Source organism: Salvelinus namaycush, chromosome 29, assembly GCF_016432855.1.
Source record: "Salvelinus namaycush isolate Seneca chromosome 29, SaNama_1.0, whole genome shotgun sequence".
In the NCBI taxonomy this organism is placed as follows: Eukaryota; Metazoa; Chordata; class Actinopteri; order Salmoniformes; family Salmonidae; genus Salvelinus; species Salvelinus namaycush.
The window spans coordinates 25714941-25741327 of NC_052335.1; the positions used below are offsets into that span (position 1 = coordinate 25714941).

The 26387-nt window shown below is 42.3% G+C and overlaps 1 protein-coding gene across 1 annotated transcript in view; it reads left to right on the forward strand.

Moving 5' to 3' along the window:
* The first annotated feature begins 14163 nt into the window (after positions 1-14163).
* Positions 14164-26387, forward strand: part of LOC120024222 (gamma-aminobutyric acid receptor subunit rho-1-like) — a 34184-nt gene continuing 21960 nt past the window's right edge. The window contains exon 1 of the mRNA XM_038968416.1: positions 14164-14254. Coding sequence (XP_038824344.1) covers positions 14173-14254 — 82 coding nt within the window. The 5' untranslated portion in view covers positions 14164-14172. The remainder of the gene's footprint in view (positions 14255-26387) is intronic.

Below are 26387 nucleotides of genomic sequence, written 5' to 3' on the forward strand. Positions count from 1 at the left end.
ATTTAAGCTAACTGTCCAGTGATTCCAGATTTCTATTAAATGTGACCTATAATTAATTACAATAGTGAAATACTTTTTTGTTGTTGTAATTAAGTACGTTAAAAAGCTGATTTTTCTGTGTTTGAATAGTGTCAGCTTAACCCAACAACAGAATGGTGTGGGCATATACCAGTCATTGAACCCCCAAGAGTAGATGTCCATTTCCTCCTCGAAAATCGAATTATAAAACAAAAGTCCCCATCAAAATGAATGTTTTTTGCATGGGATGCTTCTCAATCCACCACATCCGCAAATGTCGGCCTTGTTCTGCATCTGCAGTGGAAGGTGGCAAAGCTACAGCGGTGTTTCTCAGACCAGGAGACATTCCGAAAATCGGTCTGCTCACGAAAACGTCTAGAAGCGTACGAACTGTTTGGGCTACAAACTAATATGACCCCTCTATGGGAAGATGAGACTCTCACAAACACATTCATGTGGGTTGTTTTGCTCTAGGCCCACAAGCCTCACAAAACTTGTCTGAAGGTAGCTCAGTACCAGTTAAACATTTTTATGGAAGTATATATGGAAGTATATATGGAAGTACTTTAGGGATTAAATATGGGTAAAAAATGAATAAAAATCCTGGGCTAAAAGCAGAAGGGCCAAATTCAATGTTTCTTCAAATATATTTTATATATGTTTTCTTTACAGGTGTCCTACAATTCTAAATCAAATAGCTAAATGATCCTTGGTGTGACCATCTTAAAATATATATATATATTTTACTAAGCAAGTCAGTTAAGAACAAATTCTTATTTACAATGAATGACAGCCTACCGGTTACCTGCCTTGTTCAGGGGCATAACGGTAGAATTTTGTACCTTGTCAGCTTGGGATTCAATCCAGCAACCTTTCGTTACTGACCCGATGCTCTAAGCACTAGGCTACCTGCCGCCCCAATTACGTAGGTTAGCTTAGTAGAAACCCAGCCCCCGGCCATTAGACGTTTAAAGAAATATTCATGTGAGTAGACCGCTGATTGGCCAGCTCAGCCATTGAGGCAGGATGACATCATTCTCTATGTGGAAATAGCAGGCTTTTTTAAAACGTTCTGTTTGAGATACAAGTTTGAGGTGTGGTTTTTAGTGGGGGTTTTTCTCCAATTTATGCTTTGGCCACAGATATGAGTATAAAATGAGTCAACAACATTATTTAGGTAACAGAACATTAACTTTTAAAAATGAGATTTTCACTTTTTTCTGTAATTCATCCAAGGACTACTCTATATAACCATAGATCTACATAACTAGATGAAAAAATACCTGAATTACCAGATGTTATCATTTTTGAAGGGGATATTTATAAAAATGTCAGTATTTAAGCATTCTGTATTATGCTATGTATTTTATGTGCCAGTCTGTATTGTTTAGGTGGCTTGGATGGAATGCTGATGCGTGATACAGTATAGAGGGGATTGTTGGTGACAAGGTGACAGTTCTTGGTTAGAAAAATCACTTACTCTGATTACGTAATCTCATTTTGTTTATTGTTATTGTTGTGGCTTTGCTGCCTGGAGGTTATTTGATTGGAAAGCAAAATACCAAAATCCCAGTGTAATTAAAAGTGATTTTTAATACATCAATGATGTCACCGTCTAGATTGGTTGATTTTATAGATTAGGAATTAGCTCCATTTGTGCTGCATACAGTATGTCATAGTCTATACACTCTTGCAGAATAGCAGTGCCTGCCGCAGCTTCAACCTGACTAAACAGAATAAGCCTATTCCTACAGTGCCTCTTCACCATGCTCTGAACCCCTCACGTCACTTCACATCAATGGTGGGCACTGTCAGGGCAAGCTGGGTACATACAGGAACTTAGTGCCCCAGGAATATTGAGACAGCAGGTGTTCTAATTACATCAGTAACCTCGAGGTCCAGAAACTGATATTGGTCGCAGCACATTTAGCCATCACCATGGCTTTTTACCAGTGCTTGTCCAGGCCAATCACATCGCAACACATCCAAGTCCACCTCACAAGCTGCAACAAAATACATTAATCATTGGGTCATATTGACCCAATGTATTCAAACAGGCATTATCTGTGTGTCTTGCACTGTATTGCACAAATCACATTGCACAAATGAGGGCCCATAGTACACTGTAATCTCTATAACCACTATGTTTAAAGTAGCGATGATCTCCTGTATCCCTCAAAGCTCCAATTGCTTTGATCCTTGAACCTTAGTTTAGTTATAAAACCAAACTACATTTCTTAATGCTATCCTCTCACCACATTTCTGTATAGCTGCTTCTCACTGTTTTATGTTGTCTAATGCTTAGAGCAAAAACATCACATTTTGGACATTTTGCATAATCATTAGCCTGTTTTTATAGTGTTTTTGTTGTGAGGGGGCTGGGGGGATAAATGTTGTACTCTTTTAGACCTCGGATTGGATGTGTTTATTTTAGTTCCCAGATATTGCATCGATTCAAATAACCAACTCATCATCAAGCTTTGATTATTTTAATCAGCTGTGTAGTGCTAGGCCAAAAAACAAAACGTGCATCCAGGGAGTGCCCCAGGGCCGAGTTTGAGAAACCCTGGTTTAACAGTTGACATATGGCACAGAACGGCCCGAGTTCGGGAAACCCTGTGTTAAACCACAAATGGATATGCTGACCTCACCCTTCTGCTGATGGGCCAATCCCTTATGACAATAGAAGGGCATGGGAACTCTGATCATCATTGAAGACCATAGCATTACCAATTCAGTCAGTGCCTGCCAAAAACAATTTAATCATCGATACTGTAATGTTACAAAAAATCCGAGGGGCATTTGCTGAGAGTGTTGAGATTAAGTTGCTTTTCCTCAGAATTTCTCTTTGTGACACCCAGTGTACACCTTCTTCCTTTACTTTACTTTACTTTAAAATACCTAGAGAGGATCATAGTCCCAACATTAATCATGTCTGGCCTTGTGAGAAGAATATGTCATTGATTTACTCGAACTGTATATGTGTGTGACGATTCCAGTGGATTTGAACAGCAGGATTTTCACTCAGGATGCATGATGTTTGAAGCATGATTGTCACTCAGGATGCATGATGTTTGAAGCATGATTGTCACTCAGGATGCATGATGGTTGAAGCATGATTGTCACTCAGGATGCATGATGGTTGAAGCATGATTGTCACTCAGGATGCATGATGGTTGAAGCATGATTGTCACTCAGGATGCATGATGGTTGAAGCATGATTGTCACTCAGGATGCATGATGTTTGAAGCATGATTTTCACTCAGGATGCATGATGGTTGAAGCATGATTGTCACTCAGGATGCATGATGTTTGAAGCATGATTTTCACTCAGGATGCATGATGGTTGAAGCATGATTGTCACTCAGGATGCATGATGTTTGAAGCATGATTGTCACTCAGGATGCATGATGGTTGAAGCATGATTGTCACTCAGGATGCATGATGGTTGAAGCATGATTGTCACTCAGGATGCATGATGTTTGAAGCATGATTGTCACTCAGGATGCATGATGTTTGAAGCATGATTGTCACTCAGGATGCATGATGTTTGAAGCATGATTGTCACTCAGGATGCATGATGTTTGAAGCATGATTGTCACTCAGGATGCATGATGGTTGAAGCATGATTGTCACTCAGGGTGCATGATGGTTGAAGCATGATTGTCACTCAGGATGCATGATGTTTGAAGCATGATTTGACCATTTTTAGTCAAAATAGGAAAAGAACTTGCACATCTGTGTCGGCATGTTTTTACATTTTTAGGTCAACCAGATTTGGGTAGGTAGGTCACCCATAATTCTCTCTGCTTGCCATCAGAGTTCTTTCAGAGTAATGCCTTTTCCTAGGTGTTACTGCACTGTTGGAGCTAGAAGCACAAGCATTTCGCCACACCTGCGATAACATCTGCAAATCTATGTACGCGACCAGTAAACGTTGATTTGATATTTAACACCGCTTTGAATTTGTTTTTATAGTCTGACAGATGTTTTATTATAGTTGCCAAGATAAATCTGCTTGGTATGTTTATCATTTTGAGTGTGTATATAGACATAAAGGGCTTACGTTACTGTATACTGATATCAAACTATGTTGTTGAAGGGACACAACAAATAAGATTGTCTTAAATTGGATATTCATTGCAAATCATAAATGGACCAAAACAGTCAAGCTCTGACTTGACGCATTCTAAAGCAATTAAAAAATCATCTGCAAACTGAATTTGCTTACTGTCATTCTGAAACGAATTACATAATAAAAACATTTTTATGAAACTTGTATGTCATGAGAGAATCATATCATAATTCCCAGATTAAGATATATTTATAGAAAAAAAGATTACATCAGTGAATCCCTCCCTGCTAAAGCAGTGACTGCTCTAATAGCCTGGTGAATATTCTCCTAAAGTGCTTTTAACCTGCGCATATAGAGCTTTTAATCTGCATAGATAGAGCTTTTAACCTGCAGACTCATATTAAATGGTGCTGAGTAGTCCTAGCAGCTGCCTGGACTAAACTAACACTCCACAACTGGGCAAGAGGACAAGTACATTAGTGTCTCGTTTGTAAACAGACGCCTCACAAGTCCTCAACTGGCAGCTTTATTAAATAGTACCCGCAAAACACCAGTCTCAACAGTGAAGAGGCGACTCCAGGATGCTGGCCTTCTAGGCAGAGTTGCAAAGAAAAAGCCATATCTCAGAGACTGGTGTTTTGCGGGTACAATTTAATGAAGCTGCCAGTTGAGGACTTGTGAGGCGTCTGTTTCTCAAACTAGACACTCTAATATACTTGTCCTCTTGCTCAGTTGTGCACCGGGGCCTCCCACCTCTTTCTATTCTGGTTGGAGACAGTTTGCGCTGTTCTGTGAAGGGAGTAGTACACAGCGTTAGTTTCTTGGTATTTCTCGCATGGAATAGCCTTCATTTCTCAGAACAAGAATAGACTGACGAGGTTCAGAAGAAAGGAATTTGTTTCTGGCTATTTTGAGCCTGTAATCAAACCCACAAATGCTGATGCTCCAGATACTCAACAAGTCTAAAGAAGGCCAGTTTTATTGCTGCTTCAATCAGAACAACATTTTTTCAGCTGTGCTAACATAATTGCAAAAGGGTTTTCTAATGATCAATTAGGATTAGCTAACACAATGTGCCATTGGAACACAGGAGTGATGGTTGCTGATAATGGGCCTCTGTATGCCTATGTAGATATTCCATTAAAAATAATCTGTTTCCAGCTACAATAGTCATTTACAACATTAACAATGTCTACACTATATTTCTGATCAATTTGATGTTATTTTAATGGACAAAAAATGTGCTTTACGTTAAAAAACAAGTACATTTCTAAGTGACCCCAAACTTTTCTACGGTAGTGTATATTTTAATGTTGTTTCCCAAATAGCACCCTATTATTCCCTATATGAGTGGTGTAAATTGCTGTCTGACATAAAACTATTTGAAAAAACCATTTAACTACATCATGATATTATCATTCATTCCAAGGCAATAACAAACACATTGTTAAATGAATATAGTACAAAGTCTTTGTTTATATACAGTACATGTTTCTATTGAGAGGTGGCTGTCCCACTTTCTGACTCCTAAATGTCATGTTTGAAAATAAATAATTTGTCATTTTTGTAACATTATTATTTGAATAGAACATCTTGAGTTGTTCTATTATTACATAGAAAGATATTGATCTATTTTGAGGTTTTGTTTATTTTTAAACATCTTTCTCAAAAAAATGCTGTCCCACCTTGGATGTCACTACCGAAACACCTAAAAAGACTGCAGAATGAATGTGCATTAAGCCACATTGCAGAATGAATGTGCCTTAGCCACACCCCTACAAATATCACCAGGTGATGGGATTGCACCCCTCTCCAGCATGGCCACATAGTGAGTAGTCTGTCTGCAAACATCTTCATGTATTTTTAAGAAGTGTCACTACTGAACACCACAGGGGAGCAGTAAGAAAAAGTATGAAAATGTATGCACTCACTCTGGATAAGAGTGTTTTCTAAATTACTAAAATGTAAAAATATATGATTTGGCTGGGATCTGTCCAAATTATAGCTCGCCAGCCAAATGCTAGCTATAGGGATTCATGAACTTCTTCGGGATCAGTGTCCCTTCCACGGGACGGTTGAGCTAGCGTAGGCTAATGCGATTAGCATGAGGTTGTAAGTAACAAGAACATTTCACAGGACATAGACATATCTGATATTGGCAGAAAGCTTAAATTCTTGTTAATCTAACTGCACTGTCCAATTTACAGTAGCTATTACAGTGAAAGAATACCATGCTATTGTTTGAGGAGAGTGCACAATTTTGAACATGAAAAGTTATTAACTTTTTATGGCTGCAGGGGCAGTATTGAGTAGCTCTGTTTAAGGTGCCCATTTCAAACGGCCTCGTACTCAATTCTTGCTCGTACAATATGCATATTATTGTTATTATTGGATAGAAAACACTCTCTAGTTTCTATAGCCGTTTGAATTATGTCTCTGAGTGGAACAGAACTCATTCTACAGCACTTTTCCTGATATGGAGTGAGATTTCAGAAATCTTGGCCCCTGCTCCCAGGTCAGTTCATAAGTCCCTGTGAATGCTATGATGCTACAAACACTGCCTACGCCTTCCTCTAGATGTCAGTAAGAGGTGACAATTTGAATGGAGTCGATTGCGCAATCAGGGCCTGTATAAAAGGCCAAAGACCGGATGTACCGTTCTTTTCCTGCTGCGCCTGACGTACGATGTACGTCGGACCTGCTCTCTTTCCAAGCTTGGGTTTAGCCAGTAATATTTCGCCGGTCATGTTTTTACTCGTTATAGGTGTTAAAAACATCATAAGGTAGTTAATTTAAACCGTTTTATAGCAATTTATATCCGTTTAGTGCGATTTTGAGGCATTGCTTTGTGTTGCACTTTGAAGCGCCGGGCACATTTCGGGGTCCCGGTCGAACGTTAGTGGGCATTTCGACGGACAAGAGGACATCTTTCGACCAAAAGAAGATTAGACCCAAGAAAGGATACATTGCCCAAGATTCTGATGGAAGATCACCTCATAGTAAGAAATATTTAAGATGATAAATCGTTGTTCTGTCGAAAAATTTTAAACGCATATTCCGCCATTTTCTTTGGTATAGCTTCGCTTGGCGAACCCTGTATTGCACAGTAAGGATAATTTTAGAAATGTAATTCAGCGATTGCATTAAGAACTAATTTGTCTTTCGATAGCTGTCCAACTTATATTTTTTTAGTCAAGTTTATGAATAGTTATGCATGAGACAAGATCACTGTTAAAGATGGCGCCCGACATTTTCAGGCTAGTTTTGCTAGTATTGTCATTGTATAACCACGTTTTTTTGTGGCTAAATATGCACATTTTCGAACAAACTCTATATGTATGTTGTAATATGATGTTACAGGAGTGTCATCGGAAGAATTCTGAGAAGGTTAGTGAAAAAATTAATATATTTTGGCGATGATTACGTTATCGCTCTCTTTGGCTTGAATCAATGCTCGGGTAACGTTTGCACATGTGGTATGCTAATATAACGATTTATTGTGTTTTCGCTGTAAAACACTTAGAACATCTGAAATATTGTCTGAATTCACAAGATCTGTGTCTTTCCATTGCTGTGAGCTGTGTATTTTTAAGAAATGTTTTATGATTAGTAATTAGGTAATTCTCGTTGCTCTCTGTATTTATTCTAGTCGAGTTGTGATGGTGGGTGCAATTGTAAACTATGATTTATACCTGAAATATGCACATTTTTCTAACAAAACCTATCCTATACAATAAATATGTTATCAGACTGTCATCTGATGAGGTTTTTTCTTGGTTAGTGGCTATCAATATCTTTATTTGGCCGAATTGGTGATAGCACCTGATGGAGTAAGAAACTGATGGAGTTAGAAAAGTGGTGTCTTTTGCTAACGTGGTTAGCTAATAGATTTACATATTTTGTCTTCCCTGTAAAACATTTTAAAAATCTGAAATGGTGGCTTTATTCACAAGATCTGTATCTTTCATTTGGTGTCTTGGACTTGTTAATGTGTGAAAGTTAAATATTTTAAAAAAATATTTTTTTGAATTTCGCGCCCTGCACTTTGAGCTGGATGTTGTCATAGGTGTACCGACCTCGGGCTTGCAGCCATAAGAGGTTTAATAAACAAATTAGGCACATTTGGGCAGTCTTGACACAACATTTTGAACAGAAATGCAATGGTTCATTGGATCAGTCTAACACTTTGCACATACACTGCTGCCATCTAGTGGCCAAAATCCAAATTGCACCTGTGCTGGAATAATACATTATGGCCTTTCTCTTGCATTTCAAAGATGATAGTACAAAAAATACAAAAGAATGTTTGGTTTTTTCTTTGTATTATCTTTTACCATATCTATTGTGTTATATTCTCCTACACTCCTTTCACATTTACACAAACTTCAAAGTGTTTCCTTTCAAATGGTACCAAGAATATACATATCCTTGCTTCAGGGCCTGAGCTACAGGCAGTTAGATTTGGGTATGTAATTTTAGGCGAAAATTGCGGATCTTTAAATAGACCCATGGGGCGGCGCACAATTGGCCCAGTGTCGTCCGGGCTAGGGGAGGGTTTGGCTGGCAGGGATGTTCCTGTCTCATCGCGCACTAGCGACTCCTGTGGCGGGCCGGGCGCAATGCACGATGACACTGTCGCCAGGTGTACATTGCTTCCTCCGACGCATTGGTGCGGCTGGCTTCTGGGTTAAGCGGGCGTTGTGTCAAGAATCAGTGTGGCTTGACTGGGTTGTGTTTCGGAGGACGCATGGCTCTCGTCCTTCGCCTCTCCCGAGTCCGTACGGGAGTTGCAGCGATGGGACAGGACTGTAAATACCAATTGGATACCATGAAATTGGGGAGAAAAAAGGGGTAAAATGTTTTAAATAAATAAGTCTAAATTGTCCAAACCGAAATGTTCACAACCAAAACAATTGACACCATAGAAATATAAAGAGGTCTCATCTTTGTATCTGTGCCATTATGGCGTCTGTGATTGCAGGCAGCGGCGCCATTGAGGCTATCTCCATTTTAAAGCCATGCTCTACCGAGCTACAGAGGACCACCATGTGAGTAGTGGACAAGTGTACACTTCAGGAAAAAGTGTAGAGTATTGAGATGCAAAGCAAGCAGGGTCTCCAACCCTCCAAGAGCCCAAACTTTGACATTTTTGGACCAAAAATAGATGTCTATAATGAACTGTCCTGTACTTTTTTGCATTGTAATGTACCCTACTGTACCCTACTCTACTGTACTCTACTGTACTCTACTGTACTATTACTGTATTACTTAACTCTACTCAAGTTTCTTTTTTTTAATAAGATATATAATATAAATTGATTATGTTTTAAATTATCATAAAAGTGTGGCAAATATGTACATTATCCTGTTTCAAAAATATTTTGTTAAAAACAAGCTGTTCAGGTACTTAACTGCTTTGCCCCTCAGTGACTGCCGGCAGCAGCAGCTCCGCCTCCGTGGGCGCATAGGCCGTGCGAACATTGCTTGGATTGTTTTGCCAGCTATTTACTATGAGGGGGGAACTGCCCCAATGGCTGATCGCTCCCAACCCATAGGAATCTCCATCCAGTTGACTACCTTAAGATGATGGAAGCCCTCAATGGCAATATATCCATCTAGAGTCCTCTATATATCACTATGATATACAAATGACACCGAAACGGCTGTTGCTGTGCCAAAATAAAGTTAGGAAAAGTGACAATGCATACATCTAGCAACATAGTTAATTAGATGCATAAGTAATTCAATCAATCAATAGGTTTCAGATTCATACAATTGACATTGAACATTTTACAGAGAACAATAATGTAAAGGGTCTATGTACAACAGGTGGGACGGAGTCAGGCGCAGAACACAGAGGATGAGTAATAACGGACTTTTACTCAAGACAACAACAAAATAAATTCCACGCAGGGAAAACAATCCAGCTCACAAAATAGTAGCGACTGCTAAACACAGAACAAATACGCACAAAACCATGTGGGAACCAGATGGTTAAATAGGGAATAAATAATAATGTAATGGAAACCAGGTATGTACAATAAAGACAAAAAAAATGGACAATGAAACGTAGATCGGTGGCGGCTAGAAAATCGGTGATGTCGACCGCCGAACGCCGCCCGAACACGGAGAGGCACCAACTTCGGCGGAAGTCGTGACAAATAAAGATATTTCTCTGAATTCAATTTAAAGGTTTTGAAAATCCGGTTAAAAATCATGTTTGAACTATTTAGTACATTTTGTATACAAATACAATTTATAAAGTGAATCTGATCACTACTGTGCATGGTTTTCCCTTTTCTGCAACTTTTTCACTACGTTTCGGTAGTGACAAATTTAGTGCCTAACAAGCAATTTAGGACACTATTTTCAAATATACAATACAAACAAAGTGTGTGAGTAGTAGATATGTCTATCTGACATACTGCATGTTGGAAGAGATGTGCGCTTCAAAAATTAGAATAACCAACCCCCAATTTGCACCACTTTTGTAGAATCACCCATATAGTGCACTACTTTTGACCAGGGCCCTATCATACTGCACTTCCCACTTTCAAGCAATGCTTTAAGCAATACTCTGTTCTACAATACTACCAACAAGTGGACGAATGCTGTTGCAAATTGATTGTTGTGTTATTTTTTAAAGATGCACAGGGGACTTCTGACGAACTCTTCTGATGAGCTGTTGGAATGGTCTATGATGTTGAATGTAGTCTCCTTTACATCAAATTTTTCTTGTTTTTCTTATAGATTCATACGAGAAGTACCATCGACTGTACAAGGACGTCAAAAAGTTAGCAGGTAAGAATCCTTCATCGAAATACAATGTTACAGACAGAGCATAGTCGAGAGGATCTGATTTAGGGGAACAAAGCAACTCTCACCACAGGATTATTTACTTAGTTATATACTTATTTAAAGCCCTATTTGGATGGGATAAGATTTAATGGGGAACCTCAGGTAATGCAATTATGTGCACGAGCACAAATCACCACATCTGTCTTTTTAGTTCCGTCTGAATTTGTCATGCCAGTCATTTTTACTTGGCAGAAAGGTTATTATCCTAGCATTAAAAACCTACTGTTTTTCGGCAATCTCCCAGGTCCTCTGATAATACTTATCCCGTGCAAATCGTCATCTCTGTGTTTTGAGGGTTATTACAGTCGTGGTCAAATGTTTTGAGAATGACACAAATATTAATTTTCAAAAAGTCTGCTGCCTCAGTTTGTATGATGGCAATTTGCATATACTCCCGAATGTTATGAAGAGTGATCAGATGAATTGCAATTAATTGCAAAGTCCCTCTTTGCCATGCAAATGAACTGAATCCCCCAAAAACATTTCCACTGCATTTCAGCCCTGCCACAAAAGGACCAGCTGACATCATGTCAGTGATTCTCTCGTTAACACAGGTGTGAGTGTTGACGAGGACAAGGCTGGAGATCACTCTGTCATGCTGATTGAGTTCGAATAACAGACTGGAAGCTTCAAAAGGAGGGTGGTGCTTGGAATCATTGTTCTTCCTCTGTCAGCCATGGTTACCTGCAAGGAAAGACGTGCCGTCATCATTGCTTTGCAGAAAAAGGGTTTCACAGATGAGGATATTGCTGCCAGTAAGATTGCACCTATATCAACCATTTATCGAATCATCAAGAACTTCAAGGAGAGCGGTTCGATTGTTGTGATGAAGGCTTCAGGGCGCCCAAGAAAGTCCAGCAAGCGCCAGGACCGTCTCCTAAAGTTGATTCAGCTGCGGGATTGGGGCACCACCAGTGGCGCTTGCTCAGGAATGGCAGCAGGCAGGTGTGAGTGCATCTTCACGCACAGTGAGGCAAAGACTTTTGAAGGATGGCCTGGTGTCAAGAAGGGCAGCAAAGAAGCCACTTCTCTCCAGGAAAAACATCAGGGACAGACTGATATTCTGCAAAAGGTACAGGGATTGGACTGCTGAGGACTGGGGTAAAGTCATTTTCTCTGATGAATCCCCTTTCCGATTGTTTGGGGCATCCAGAAAAAAAGCTTGTCCAGAGAAGACAAGGTGAGCGCTACCATCAGTCCTGTGTCATGCCAACAGTAAAGCATCCTGAGACCATTCATGTGTGGGGTTGCTTCTCAGCCAAGGGAGTGGGCTCACTCACAATTTTGTCTAAGAACACAGCCATGAATAAAGAACGGTACCAACACATCCTCCGAGAGCAACTTCTCCCAACCATCCAGGAACCATCCAGGAACAGTTTGGTGACGAACAATGCCTTTTCCAACATGATGGAGCACCTTGCCATAAGGCAAAAGTGATAACTAAGTGGCTCGGGGAACAAAACATCGATATTTTGGGTCCATGGCCAAGAAACTCCCCAGACCTTAATACCATTGAGAACTTGTGGTCAATCCTCAAGAGGCGGGTGGACAAACAAATTCTGACAAACTCCAAGCATTGATTATGCAAGAATGGGCTGCCATCAGTCCATTGTGGCCCAGAAGTTAATTGACAGCATGCCAGGGCAGGTCTTGAAAAAGAAGGGTCAACACTGCAAATATTGACTCTTTGCATCAACTTCATTGTAACGTTTGTTCTCCTCCTCGTCTGAGGAGGAGCAGGGATCGGACCAAAACGCAGCTTGTGTGGAATACATGATGAATTTATTTAAACGAGACGAACACGAAACACACTTGATAAATTACAAAATAACAAAACGATGTAGACCGACCTGAACATGAGAACATACAGAACACGAAGAACGCACGAACAGGAACAGACTAAACAAACAAAACAGTCCCGTGTGGTACATACACTGACACGGAAGACACTCACCCACCAACAAACGGTGTGAACAGCCTACCTTCATATGGTTCTCAATCAGAGGAAACGTCAAACACCTGCCCCTGATTGAGAACCATATAAGGCTAAATAACAATGAACCTAAACATAGAAACAAATAACATAGACTGCCCACCCAGCTCACGTCCTGACCAACTAAACAAAGCTAAACAAAGGAAAATAAGGTCAGGAACGTGGCATTCATGTAATTATCAATAAAAGCCTTTGACACTTATGAAATGCTTGTAATTATACTTCAGTATTCCATAGTAACACCTGACAAAAATATCTAAAGACACTGAAGCAGCAAACTTTGTGGAAATTCATATTTGTGTCATTCTCAAAACTTTTGGCCACGACTGTACAGAGTTTAACAGGTGCTGTACCCATGGGTAAGAACATGGGGAAAAAATGTATGCTTAAAACAAAGTGCTATGTATGTAGCCTACAGATGAATGATCTGTTTTGTCACATATCAACTTTCCTCGTGCCATACTTCCTTTAAAACAAAAAGTGGAAAAAGTCCATTTTGAATGAGGAAAAAAAATATTACGGGGCAGTTTGGTAAAACAAATCCCGTCTGACTCATCCACTGTAAAAACGGACATGCTGGGATAATAAAGACATAACCAATGTTCTATAGTAATACTAGTCCCTTGCGAATAGGGCTAAGATCACAGCTTTTGTTAAAGTATACTCAGAGTATAAAATAGTTGGCTTTGAAGCATCTAGCTAAACCTTGTGCAATCGAGCCTTTTCCGTAGTATGGGCAGGTTCAGGGCAAATTCATATGCCCTGTGATGCATAGCTCCAAATTTATATGAAAAAAGACTACCCTAATGAATTAATCCTCATGAATATGATCGGAATTCGATGTACATCCTGATAAGCTTATAGCTGGTAAGCCCCTTTAACTTCTGATGACAATGGGGGGGGGGGGGGGGGGGGGCTAGACACGTGTTGTGTGTGTCTGTGTATGGCCCCATTCCATAGGATAAATGGTCTTGATATAGGCTGAGTGCCAGTCTGTTTGTGCATTCATGCCAACTTCTCGTCACTCATTGTCACGCTATTCATGTTTGATTTGACAATGACAGCAATTGAATTGGCAAGAGCACAAAAAACTCTGGGACTAGTCAGTATGCTATAGAGGTTCAGAGACAAGACAAGACAAGACAAGAAGTGTAATTTTAAATATTGATTGTTTCATTGATCATGTTTCTCCACTCCTCACAGCCCTATACTGAGAAGAAGTCCAGATATGACCAAAACCACCATGACAAAGTCAGAGCAGCTTTTAAGCATAAATGACCACGACTTCACAATGAGGCCTGGCTTTGGAGGTGAGATTTTTTAACGGTGCTTTACTGTGTGACGTTCAAATCATCATCATTGGTAAAATTCTAGAGTTCACTGATATTTGATGACAACTTTTATTTTTGGGCTCCCGAGTGGCGCAGTGGTCTAAGACACTGCATCTCAGTGCAAGAGGTGTCACTGCAGTACCTGGTTCAAATCCAGGCTCCATCACATCTGACCTTGATTGGGAGTCCCATAGGGCAGCGCACAATTGGTCCAGTGTCGTCTGGGTTTGGCCGGGGTAGGCCGTCATTGTAAATAAGAATTTGTTCTTAACTGACTTGCCTAGCTAAATAAAGGTTACATTTTAAAAGGTATAATAATTACTTAATCATGGCTCATCGTTAAGTGTAAGTCATGCATTGAAAAATTCCAACTGTTATTACTCAAGTTAAGATTTGGCCTGTTTCAGTTCTTGGAACTCAGGAAATCCATTTTTATTTGTCACATGCTTTGTAAACAACAGGTATAGACTAACAGTGAAATGCTTACTTACCATGGGAAGCAGATACATTAGAAGTGGATGTACACGTATGGGTCGTTCCATCTCAAAAAGCACAAGAAAGAGGATTTCAACACCCAACAACTCAGATTGTTCTGAAATTGTTTCTGTTGTTAGAAACAGAACATTATTTTGTTGAAATATAATTTAATCACATCGGTAGCCGATGTGAGCAAGACCTTTAAACAGGTCAACATTCACAAAGCCGCGGGGCCAGATGGATTACCAGTACGTGTACTCAAAGCATGCGTGGACCAACTAGCAAGTGTCTTTAGTGACATTTTCAACCTCTCCGTGACTAAGTCTGTAATACCTACATGTTTCAAGCAGACCACCATAGTCCCTTTGCCCAAGGAAGCGAAGGTAACCTGCTTTCACTTCTTTGCTTTGAAAGGCTAGTCATGGCTCACATCAACAGCATCCTCCCGGATAACCTAGACCCACTCCAATTCGCAGACCGGCCCAACAGATCCACAGATGACGCAATCTCAATCGCACTCCACGCTGCCCTTTCCCACCTGGACAAAAGGAACACCTATGTGAGAAGGCTGTTCATGGAGTACAGCTCAGCATTCAACACCATAGTGCCCACGAAGCTCATCACTAAGCTAATGAACCTGGGACTAAACACCTCCCTCTGCAACTGGATTCTGGACTTCCTGACGGGCCGCCCCGAGGTGGTAAAGGTAGGCAACAACACGTCTGCCACGCTGATCCTCAACACTGGGGCCCCTCAGGGGTGTGTACTTAGTCCCCTCCTGTACTCCCTGTTCACCCACGACTGTGTGGCCAAACACGACTCTAACACCATCATTAAGTTTGCTGACGACACAACAGTGGTAGGCCTGATCACCGACAACGATGAGGCAGCCTATAGGGAGGAGGTCAGAGAACTGGCAGTGTGGTGCCAGGACAACAGCCTCTCCCTCAATGTGAGCAAGACAAAGGAGCTGATCGTGGACTACAGGAAAAGGCGGGCCGAACAGGCCCCCATTAACATCAACGGGGTTGTAGTGGAGCGGGTCAAGAGTTTCAAGTTCCTTGGTGTCCACATCACCAACAAACTATCATGGTCCAAACATACCAAGACAGTCGTGAAGAGGGCACGACAACCTTTTCCCCCTCAGGAGACTGAAAAGATTTGGCATGGGTCCTCAGATCGTCAAAAGGTTCTACAGCTGCACCATCGAGAGCATCCTGACCGGTTGCATCACCGCCTGGTGTGGCAACTGCTCGGCATCTGACCGTAAGACACTACAGAGGGTAGTGCGTACGGCCCAGTACATCACTTGCCAAGTTTCCTGCAATCCAGGACCTATATAAAAGGCGGTGTCAGAGGAAAGCACATAAAATTGTCAGAGACTCCAGTCACCCAAGTCATAGACTGTTATCTCTGCTACCGCACGGCAAGTGGTACCGGAGCGCCAAGTCTAGGACCGAAAGTCTCCTTAACAGCTTCTACCCCCAAGCCAAAAGACTGCTGAACAATTAATCAAATGGCCACCGGACTATTACATTGAACCCCCCCCCCCCCCCCCTCATTTGTTTTGTACACTGCTGCTACTCGTTCTTTATTATCTATGCATAGTCACTTCACCCCTACCTACATGTACAAATTACCTCTAACTTGTACCCCAGCATACTGACTCGGTACCGGTACCAACTGTATATCGTTATTGTTATGTTATTGTGTTACTTTTTATAATTTTTTTACTTTGTTTGGTAAATATTTTCTTAACTCTTCTTGAACTGCACTGTTGGTTAAGGGCATATAAGTAAGCATTTGACGATAAGGTTTACACTTGTTGTGACAAATAAAGTTTGATTTGATCTCTGAGAAGTTAAGCTAATTGATTGCACCCAAATTGGCTATTTACATATATAGGATTCATATAATATTCAATAAATATAGTACCTAACATCCGATTTGGACCTCCAAAAATTCTAACAATGAGGAATCCTAAGCAATGGTCAAAAGCCTCCCACAGACCCTCCACACCCCACGCCAATCCCACCTAACGAGTATATAGTATCAGTTCTCTATGTTTGAGAAGTAGTATGGAGCTGCGGCTCAGAGTATTGTTTCTTCATCCTATGCAATGTGTTCCCAGTGAATTTGGTGATGTTGTTTTTCCCCTGTTCGGAGAAATTGTTAGGTTTATGTCCCATCCTACATCCTGATATTACCAGGTTCTGACCACTAGATGGGTTCCCCCCTCAATGTTACAGGGCTAGTTCACCCAAATTAATAAATAGGATGCCACCCAAATTAGAAAATGACATATTCTTCCACTGCTCTGTCATTCGCTACATACTTTAGTCTGAGACTGCCATCATTGAAGTCGTTTGTGGTGAAGAGGGGCATTGTACAAAACAAAGTCATCATTGATTGGATCATCTCAGAGTATCAAAGTCAATGAGACATTTTTAAACCTCTGCTTTACCCACATGTGTTCTGTATCTGGCCCAACCCATCAGTTTCTGGACCAATCAGACAGCCCAATCGACCAATCATAAGGAATGTGTTCACATTCAGTGAAGGGTCGAGGAGGTACCCAGATCCAGACTCATTACGGAGAATAAATGAACATCTCTGGGCGTGGCATTTTGTTTGGCCAGAGCAAGGAGTCTGGGTAGCCAGGCAAGTCTATGGACAAGGTATGACAGTAATCCATGCGTTGGTTTTGTTGTCCACTGTTTCAAATGCAAACAAATACAATGCTAGTCAATTGTACCTATATTAACATTTTCGTCCAAATCATCCTGAAGTATCTAAAAAAGTATTGTTAACTCAATGATGCTGCTTATAGAGGATTTGGATATGAAGTGTGAAAATGCTAAAGATACCATTGACTTGCGTTGGATTTGTGCCACAAATGCTAAAAAGTTAGCATTTGAAACAGTGGCCAGGTAAACAAAACCAAAGCATGGGTTGTTGTCATATCATGTCCATAAACTGCTTACATGGTAAGGAAACCAATATGACATTTTGTAATTTGGGTATAAAAAAAAAGTTTATTGTTAAAAGTAGTCCTTGTGGATAGAGTTGTATGGTTTGTTAAACTTTGAAATCAATGGATTTTGTTTTGCATACATTTTAAGATGAAAAACTCAGTCTCAGCGTTATTCCATTACCATGGAATTGCCCACATATGGATGTTTCCATCCCAAATACCAGTAAAAGGGGATAAATTGTGCTGCAATTTAAGTTCCAAAATAATAAAGATTCTAGAATAATCTATACAGACAGCGAATCGTAACAGACGTAAACATTACCAGGGTTGGAAAGGTTACTTTCTAAATGTTATCCATTACAGTTACTAGTTACTACTGTCCAAAATTGTAATTTAACTTTTGGATTACCCAAACTCAGTAACGTAATCTTATTAATTTCAGTTACTTTTAGATCACCTTCCTCTTAAAAGGCATCAGAAGAAGACAAAAATGACGCAGCAAACGCATTTAGTGTGTCATCATAGTGGTCTCTGACTTGTGGTGTCTGACTTGTGGTCAGACTCGCTCAGGTGGAATAAACTTAAACTTGCATTTTTTTTCAATGCTGAATTGAATGTCATTGAGAAAACTAAAAGGTGTCATAATGTATTTTTTTTCCTGCTAACATCCTTTCAGAATCTAAAAGTAATCCAATAAGTAATCATATAGTTTTTCAAAAGTTTCTGTAATCTGATTTACAATATTTTAGCTGGTAACGTAACTAATTACAGTTACAGTTTTATGTAAGCAGATTACATGTAACTGACTTGTTGTATCTTTGACATGTAATCAGTTACACCCCAACTCTGGACATTACACATGCAGAGTATTCCTCTGTGGCGTTTAAAGCCAGTGAATAGTTGATGTGCTATTGCTCCTTGTGATATGAAGTAATTTACAGAATATTGACTCGGCCATGTATTAACAATATAAATGCAATATATCTGATATATCAAAATGTGTGAATCTGCACCTGAGCATGCAATAACATTGCCACATCATTTTGTACTAAGAGACAATGGCTCATCCACATTTTTAGTTTTATTGTATGTAGGCCCTTAAAGCAGTTATATTTATTTGATTGTTTTACAAAAAACATGGATAGATGGCAGCATTCGCGCAAAACTGAAAGCGCAAATCACCACATTTAACCATGGCAAGGTGACTGGGAACATGGATGTCTACAAACAGACCAGCTATGACTTCCGTAAGGAAATCAAAGAGGCAAAACAACAGTACAGGGACAAACTGGAGTCTCAATTCAACGGTTCAGACAGGAGACGTATGTGGCAAGGACTCCAGACAATCACGGATTATAAAGGAATTCGAGGAAAACAACATCGAGCCGTTCTCCGTGGCCGATGTGAGTAAGTAATTAAAGCGTGTTAAGCCTCGCAAGGCTGCCGGCCCAGACGGCATCCCATGTCGCGTCCACAGAGAATGTGCAGTCCAGCTGGCTGAAGTGTTTACGGACATATTCAATCGCTCCATATCGTAGTCTGATGTCCCCACTTACTTCAAGACATTCACCCTTGTTCCTGTATCGAATGTAACTGAATTAAATTACTATCATAGCACTCACTTACTTCTGTCATCATGAAGTGCTTTGAGAGGCTAGTTAAAGACCATATTACCTACACCTTACCTGACACCACAGACCAACTTCGATTCTCACACTACTCCAACAGATCCACAGACGACACAATTACCATCACACACTGCCCTATCCCACCTAGACAAGAGAAATACCTATGTAAGAATGCTATTTATCGACTACAGCTCAGACTTCAATACCATAGTGCCCTCCAAGCTCATCACTAAGCTCAGATCCCTGGGTCTGAACCCCTCCCTGTGCAACTGGGTCCTGAACCTCCTGACGAGCGAGTGGTGAATGCAGGCAACAACACCTCCACCGCGCTGATCCTCAACACAGGGGCCCCACAGGGGTGCATGCTCAGCCCCCTCCTACATGTATGGCCATGCAGGTCTCCAACTCAATCATCAAGGAATCCAAGATGGCGTAGCAGTGTAGACGTGTTTTGTTTCGTCCTCTCGTGCACGTTTGTATTTTTCGTATTTCTTGTATATATTCTAATTTTTTTTCTATCTCTTTTCGATTTTTAATTCGATTATACCTTCCGGTAACCTACGTCACCCAATGTGATACGGAATCGCTTTTATTTTTTAACTTTGGAACACATTCAAGAACCCCCAGTAGTTAACCAGCTAATCAGCTACAAGCTATTTAGTCATTTTTAGCCGCTGCTAGCAGCTTTTACCTTCTGCACAGACACCAGCCCTGTTATTAGCCTGGATATTACTCACCAATTTACCAGCATCGGACTGTCTCTCCACAACAACGCCGGATTCCTGCCGTAATCCCTGAGCCACTACTTCTGATCCTCACAGCTAGCCTGCAGCTAGCGCCACTGCCACGAAGCTAGCACCAGTTAGCAAACACAATTCTACAATACCTCTTTCGCCATCGCCATCCGGCTTGGATTCTCTGTCGACACGACCACGTCTGGTCTGCAGACGAATACCCCATCCGCTGTGCCCTCAACCGGCCTCCGTCTGAGTAGACCCCCTCCGTCTGAGCAGACCACCCCCCGGGCTACTAACTTTAAACGCCGCGTGCTAGCGTAGTGGCGGCTTCCCTGCTCCATCTACGGCTGCCCCCTGGACACTATGATCACTTGGCTACATAGCTGATGCCTGCCGGACTGTCCATTAATTCACGGTACTCCATTCTGTTTATTTGTGTTTTATCTGTCGGCTCTGTGTTTTAACTCAGGCTCTGTGTGTAGTTAATCCGACCCTCTCTGCCTAGTCGTCGCCATTTTTACCTGCTGTTGCTGTGTTAGCTGACTAGCTGCTGTTATCTCACCTGTTGTTTTAGCTAGCTCTCCCAATCAAGACCTGCAATCACTTTATGCCTTACTGTATGTCTCTCTCAAATATCAATATGCCTTGTATACTGTTGTTCAGGCTAGTTATCATTGTTTTGGTTTGCAATGGACCCCGTAGTTCCACTCTCCGTACCTCTGATACCTCCTTTGTCCCACCTCCCACACATGCGGTGACCTCACCCATTGAGAACAGCATGTCCAGAGATACAACCTCTCTTATCATCACCCAGTGCCTGGGCTTGCCTCCGCTGTACCCGTGCCCCACCATACCCCTGTCTGCACATTATGCCCAGAATCTATTCTACCACGCCCATAAATCTGCTCCTTTTATTCCTTGTCCCCAACGCTCTAGGCGACCAGTTTTGATAGCCTTTAGCCGCACCCTCATCCTACTACTCCTCTGTTCCTCGGGTGATGTGGAGGTAAACCCAGGCCCTGCATGTCCCCAGGCACCCTCATTTGTTGACTTCTGTGATCGAAAAAGCCTTGGCCTCATGCATGTCAACATCAGAAGCCTCCTCCCTAAGTTTGTCTTACTCACCGCTTTAGCACACTCTGCCAACCCTGATGTCCTTGCCGTGTCTGAATCCTGGCTTAGGAAGGCCACCAAAAATTCTGAGATTTCCATACCCAACTATAACACTTTCCGTCAAGATAGAACTGCCAAAGGGGGAGGAGTTGCAATCTACAGCAGAGATAGCCTGCAAAGTTCTCTCATACTTTCCAGGTCTATGCCCAAACAGTTCGAACTTCTAATTTTAAAAATTAATCTCTCCAGAAATAAGTCTCTCACTGTTGCCGCCTGCTACCGACCCCCCTCAGCTCCCAGCTGTGCCCTGGACACCATCTGTGAATTGATCGCTCCCCATCTAGCTTCAGAGTTTGTTCTGTTAGGTGACCTAAACTGGGATATGCTTAACACCCCGGCAGTCCTACAATCTAAGCTAGATGCCCTCAATCTCACACAAATCATCAAGGAACCCACCAGGTACAACCCTAAATCCGTAAACATGGGCACCCTAATAGACATTATCCTGACCAACTTGCCCTCCAAATACACCTCTGCTGTCTTCAATCAAGATCTCAGCGATCACTGCCTCATTGCCTGTATCCGCTACGGGTCCGCGGTCAAACGACCACCCCTCATCACTGTCAAACGCTCCCTAAAACACTTCTGCGAGCAGGCCTTTCTAATCGACCTGGCCCGGGTACCCTGGAAGGATATTGACCTCATCCCGTCAGTTGAGGATGCCTGGTCATTCTTTAAAAGTTACTTCCTTACCATATTAGACAAGCATGCTCCGTTCAAAAAATGCAGAACTAAGAACAGATATAGCCCTTGGTTCACTCCAGACCTGACTGCCCTCGACCAGCACAAAAACATCCTGTGGCGAACTGCAATAGCATCGAAGAGCCCCCGCGATATGCAACTGTTCAGGGAAGTCAGGAACCAATACATGCAGTCAGTCAGGAAAGCAAAGGCCAGCTTTTTCAAGCAGAAATTTGCATCCTGTAGCTCTAACTCCAAAAAGTTCTGGGATACTGTAAAGTCCATGGAGAACAAGAGCACCTCCTCCCAGCTGCCCACTGCACTGAGGCTAGGTAACACGGTCACCACCGATAAATCCGTGATAATCGAAAACTTCAACAAGCATTTCTCAACGGCTGGCCATGCCTTCCTCCTGGCGACTCCAACCTTGGCCAATAGCCCCGCCCCCCCCGCTGCTACTCGCCCAAGCCTCCCCAGCTTCTCCTTTACCCAAATCCAGATAGCAGATGTTCTGAAAGAGCTGGAAAACCTGGACCCATACAAATCAGCTGGGCTTGACAATCTGGACCCCCTATTTCTGAAACTGTCCGCCGCCATTGTCGCACCCCCTATTACCAGCCTGTTCAACCTCTCCTTCGTATCATCTGAGATCCCCAAGGATTGGAAAGCTGCCGCGGTCATCCCCCTCTTCAAAGGGGGAGACACCCTGGACCCAAACTGTTACAGACCTATATCCATCCTGCCCTGCCTATCTAAGGTCTTCGAAAGCCAAGTCAACAAACAGATCACTGACCATCTCGAATCCCACCGTACCTTCTCCGCTGTGCAATCCGGTTTCCGAGCCGGTCACGGGTGCACCTTAGCCACGCTCAAGGTACTAAACGATATCATAACCGCCATCGATAAAAGACAGTACTGTGCAGCCGTCTTCATCGACCTGGCCAAGGCTTTCGACTCTGTCAATCACCGTATTCTTATCGGCAGACTCAGTAGCCTCGGTTTTTCTAATGACTGCCTTGCCTGGTTCACCAACTACTTTGCAGACAGAGTTCAGTGTGTCAAATCGGAGGGCATGCTGTCCGGTCCTCTGGCAGTCTCTATGGGGGTACCTCAGGGTTCAATTCTCGGGCCGACTCTTTTCTCTGTATATATCAATGATGTTGCTCTTGCTGCGGGCGATTCCCTGATCCACCTCTACGCAGACGACACCATTCTGTATACTTCTGGCCCTTCCTTGGACACTGTGCTATCTAACCTCCAAACGAGCTTCAATGCCATACAACACTCCTTCCGTGACCTCCAATTGCTCTTAAACGCTAGTAAAACCAAATGCATGCTTTTCAACCGTTCGCTGCCTGCACCCGCACGCCCGACTAGCATCACCACCCTGGACGGTTCCGACCTAGAATATGTGGACATCTATAAGTACCTAGGTGTCTGGCTAGACTGCAAACTCTCCTTCCAGACTCATATCAAACATCTCCAATCCAAAATCAAATCTAGAGTCGGCTTTCTATTTCGCAACAAAGCCTCCTTCACTCACGCCGCCAAACTTACCCTAGTAAAACTGACTATCCTACCGATCCTCGACTTCGGCGATGTCATCTACAAAATAGCTTCCAATACTCTACTCAGCAAACTGGATGCAGTTTATCACAGTGCCATCCGTTTTGTTACTAAAGCACCTTATACGACCCACCACTGCGACCTGTATGCCCTAGTCGGCTGGCCCTCGCTACATGTTCGTCGTCAGACCCACTGGCTCCAGGTCATCTACAAGGCTATGCTAGGTAAAGTGCCGCCTTATCTCAGTTCACTGGTCACGATGGCTACACCCACCCGTAGCACGCGCTCCAGCAGGTGTATCTCACTGATCATCCCTAAAGCCAAAACCTCATTTGGACGCCTTTCCTTCCAGTTCTCTGCTGCCTGCGACTGGAACGAATTGCAAAAATCTCTGAAGTTGGAGACTTTTATCTCCCTCAACAACTTTAAACATCTGCTATCCGAGCAGCTAACCGATCGCTGCAGCTGTACATAGTCCATCGGTATATAGCCCACCCAATTTACCTACCTCACCCCCCATACTGCTTTTATTTATTTACCTTTCTGCTCTTTTGCACACCAGTATCTCTACTTGCACATGATCATCTGATGATTTATCACTCCAGTGTTAATCTGCTAAATTGTAATTATTTGATTTATTGCCTACCTCCTCATGCCTTTTGCACACATTGTATATAGATTCTCTTTTTTCTACCATGTTATTGACTTGTTTATTGTTTACTCCATGTGTAACTCTGTGTTGTTGTCTGTTCACACTGCTTTGCTTTATCTTGGCCAGGTCGCAGTTGCAAATGAGAACTTGTTCTCAACTAGCCTACCTGGTTAAATAAAGGTGAAATATTTTTTATTTTTTTAAATCAAGTTTGCTGATGACACAACAGTGGTAGGCCTGATTAACAACAATGACGAGACAGTCTACAGGGAGGAGGTGAGAGCCCGGGTGGAGTGGAGCAAGGAAAATAACCTCTACCTCAACAAAAACAAAGGAGATGATCGTGGGCTACAGGAAACAGCAGAGAGAGCAGGCTCCGAATAAATCGACAGATAGTGTGGTGAAGAAGGTCCAAAACCGCTAGGGCTCTCCAAGGGATGGTGCGGTCAGCCCAACGCATCACTGACCCTCTCTATCTAAAATTATCTGCCGAAATTGTTGCAACCCCTATTACTGGCCTGTTCAACCTCTCTTTCGTATCGTCTGAGATTCTGAGATTTCTAAGGTCTTCGAAAGCCAAGTTAACAAACAGATTACCAACCATTTCGAATCCCGCCGTACCATCTCCGCTATGCAATCTGGTTTCAGAGCTGGTCATGGGTGCACCTCAGCCACGTTCAAGGTACTAAACGATATCATAACCGCCATCGATAAGAGACATTACTGTGCAGCCGTATTCATTGACCTGGCTAAGGCTTTCGACTCTGTCAATCACAACATTCTTATTGGCAGACTCAACAGCCTTGGTTTCTCAAATGATTGCCTCGCCTGGTTCACCAACTACTTCTCTGATAGAGTTCAGTACGTCAAATCGGAGGGCCTGTTGCCCGGACCTCTGGCAGTCTATATGGGGGTGCCACAGGGTTCAATTCTCGGGCCAACTCTCTTCTCTGTGTACATCAATGATGTCGCTCTTGCTGCTGGTGATTCTTTGATCCACCTCGACGCAGACGATACCATTCTGTATACCTTTGGCCCTTCTTTGGACACTGTGTTAACTAACCTCCAGATGAGCTTCAATGCCATACAACTCTCCTTCCGTGGCCTCCAACTGCTCTTAAATGCAAGTAAAACTAAATGCATGCTCTTCAACCGATCGCTGCCCGCACCTGCCCGCCCGTCCAGCATCACTACTCTGGACGGTTCTGACTTAGAATATGTGGACAACTACAAATACCTAGGTGTCTGGTTAGACTGTAAACTCTCCTTCCAGACTCACATTAAACATCTCCAATCCAAAATTAAATCTAGAATCGGCTTCCTATTTCGCAACAAAGCATCCTTCACTCATGCTGCCAAACAAACCCTCGAAAAACTGACCATCCTACCGATCCTCGACTTCAGCGATGTCATTTACAAAATAGCCTCCAACACTCTACGCAACAAATTGGATGCAGTCTACCACAGTGCCATCCGTTTTGTCACCAAAGCCCCATATACTACTCACCACTGCGACCTGTACGCTCTCGTTGGCTGGCCCTCGCTTCATACTCGTCCCCAAACCCACTGGCTCCAGGTCATCTACAAGTCTCTGCTAGGTAAAGCCCCGCCTTATCTCAGCTCACTGGTCACCATAGCAGTACCCGTAGCACGCACTCCAGCAGATATATCTCACTGGTCACCCCCAAAGCCAATTCTTCCTTCGGCCGCCTCTCCTTCCAGTTCTCTGCTACCAATGACTCGAACGAACTGCAAAAATCACTAAAGCTGGAGACTCTTAACTCCCTCACTAGCTTTAAGCACCAGCTGTCAGAGAAGCTCACAGATCATTGCACCTGTACATAGCTCATCTGTAAATAGCCCATCCAATCTACCTCATCCCCATACTGTACTTATTTATTTATCTTGCTCCTTTGCACCCCAGTATCTCTACTTGCACATTGATCTTCTGCACATTCTACCGTTCCAGTGTTTAATTGCTATATTGTAATTACTTCGCCACCATGGCCTATTTATTGCCTTACTTCTCTTATCCTACCTCATTTGCACATGCTGTATATAGATTTTTCTACTGTATTATTGATTGTATGTTTGTTTATTCCATGTGTAACTCTGTGTTGTTGTAGATGCCGAACTGCTTTGCTTTATCTTGGCTAGGTCGCAGTTGCAAATGAGAACTTGTTCTCAACTAGCCTACCTAGTTAAATAAAGGTGAAATAAATAA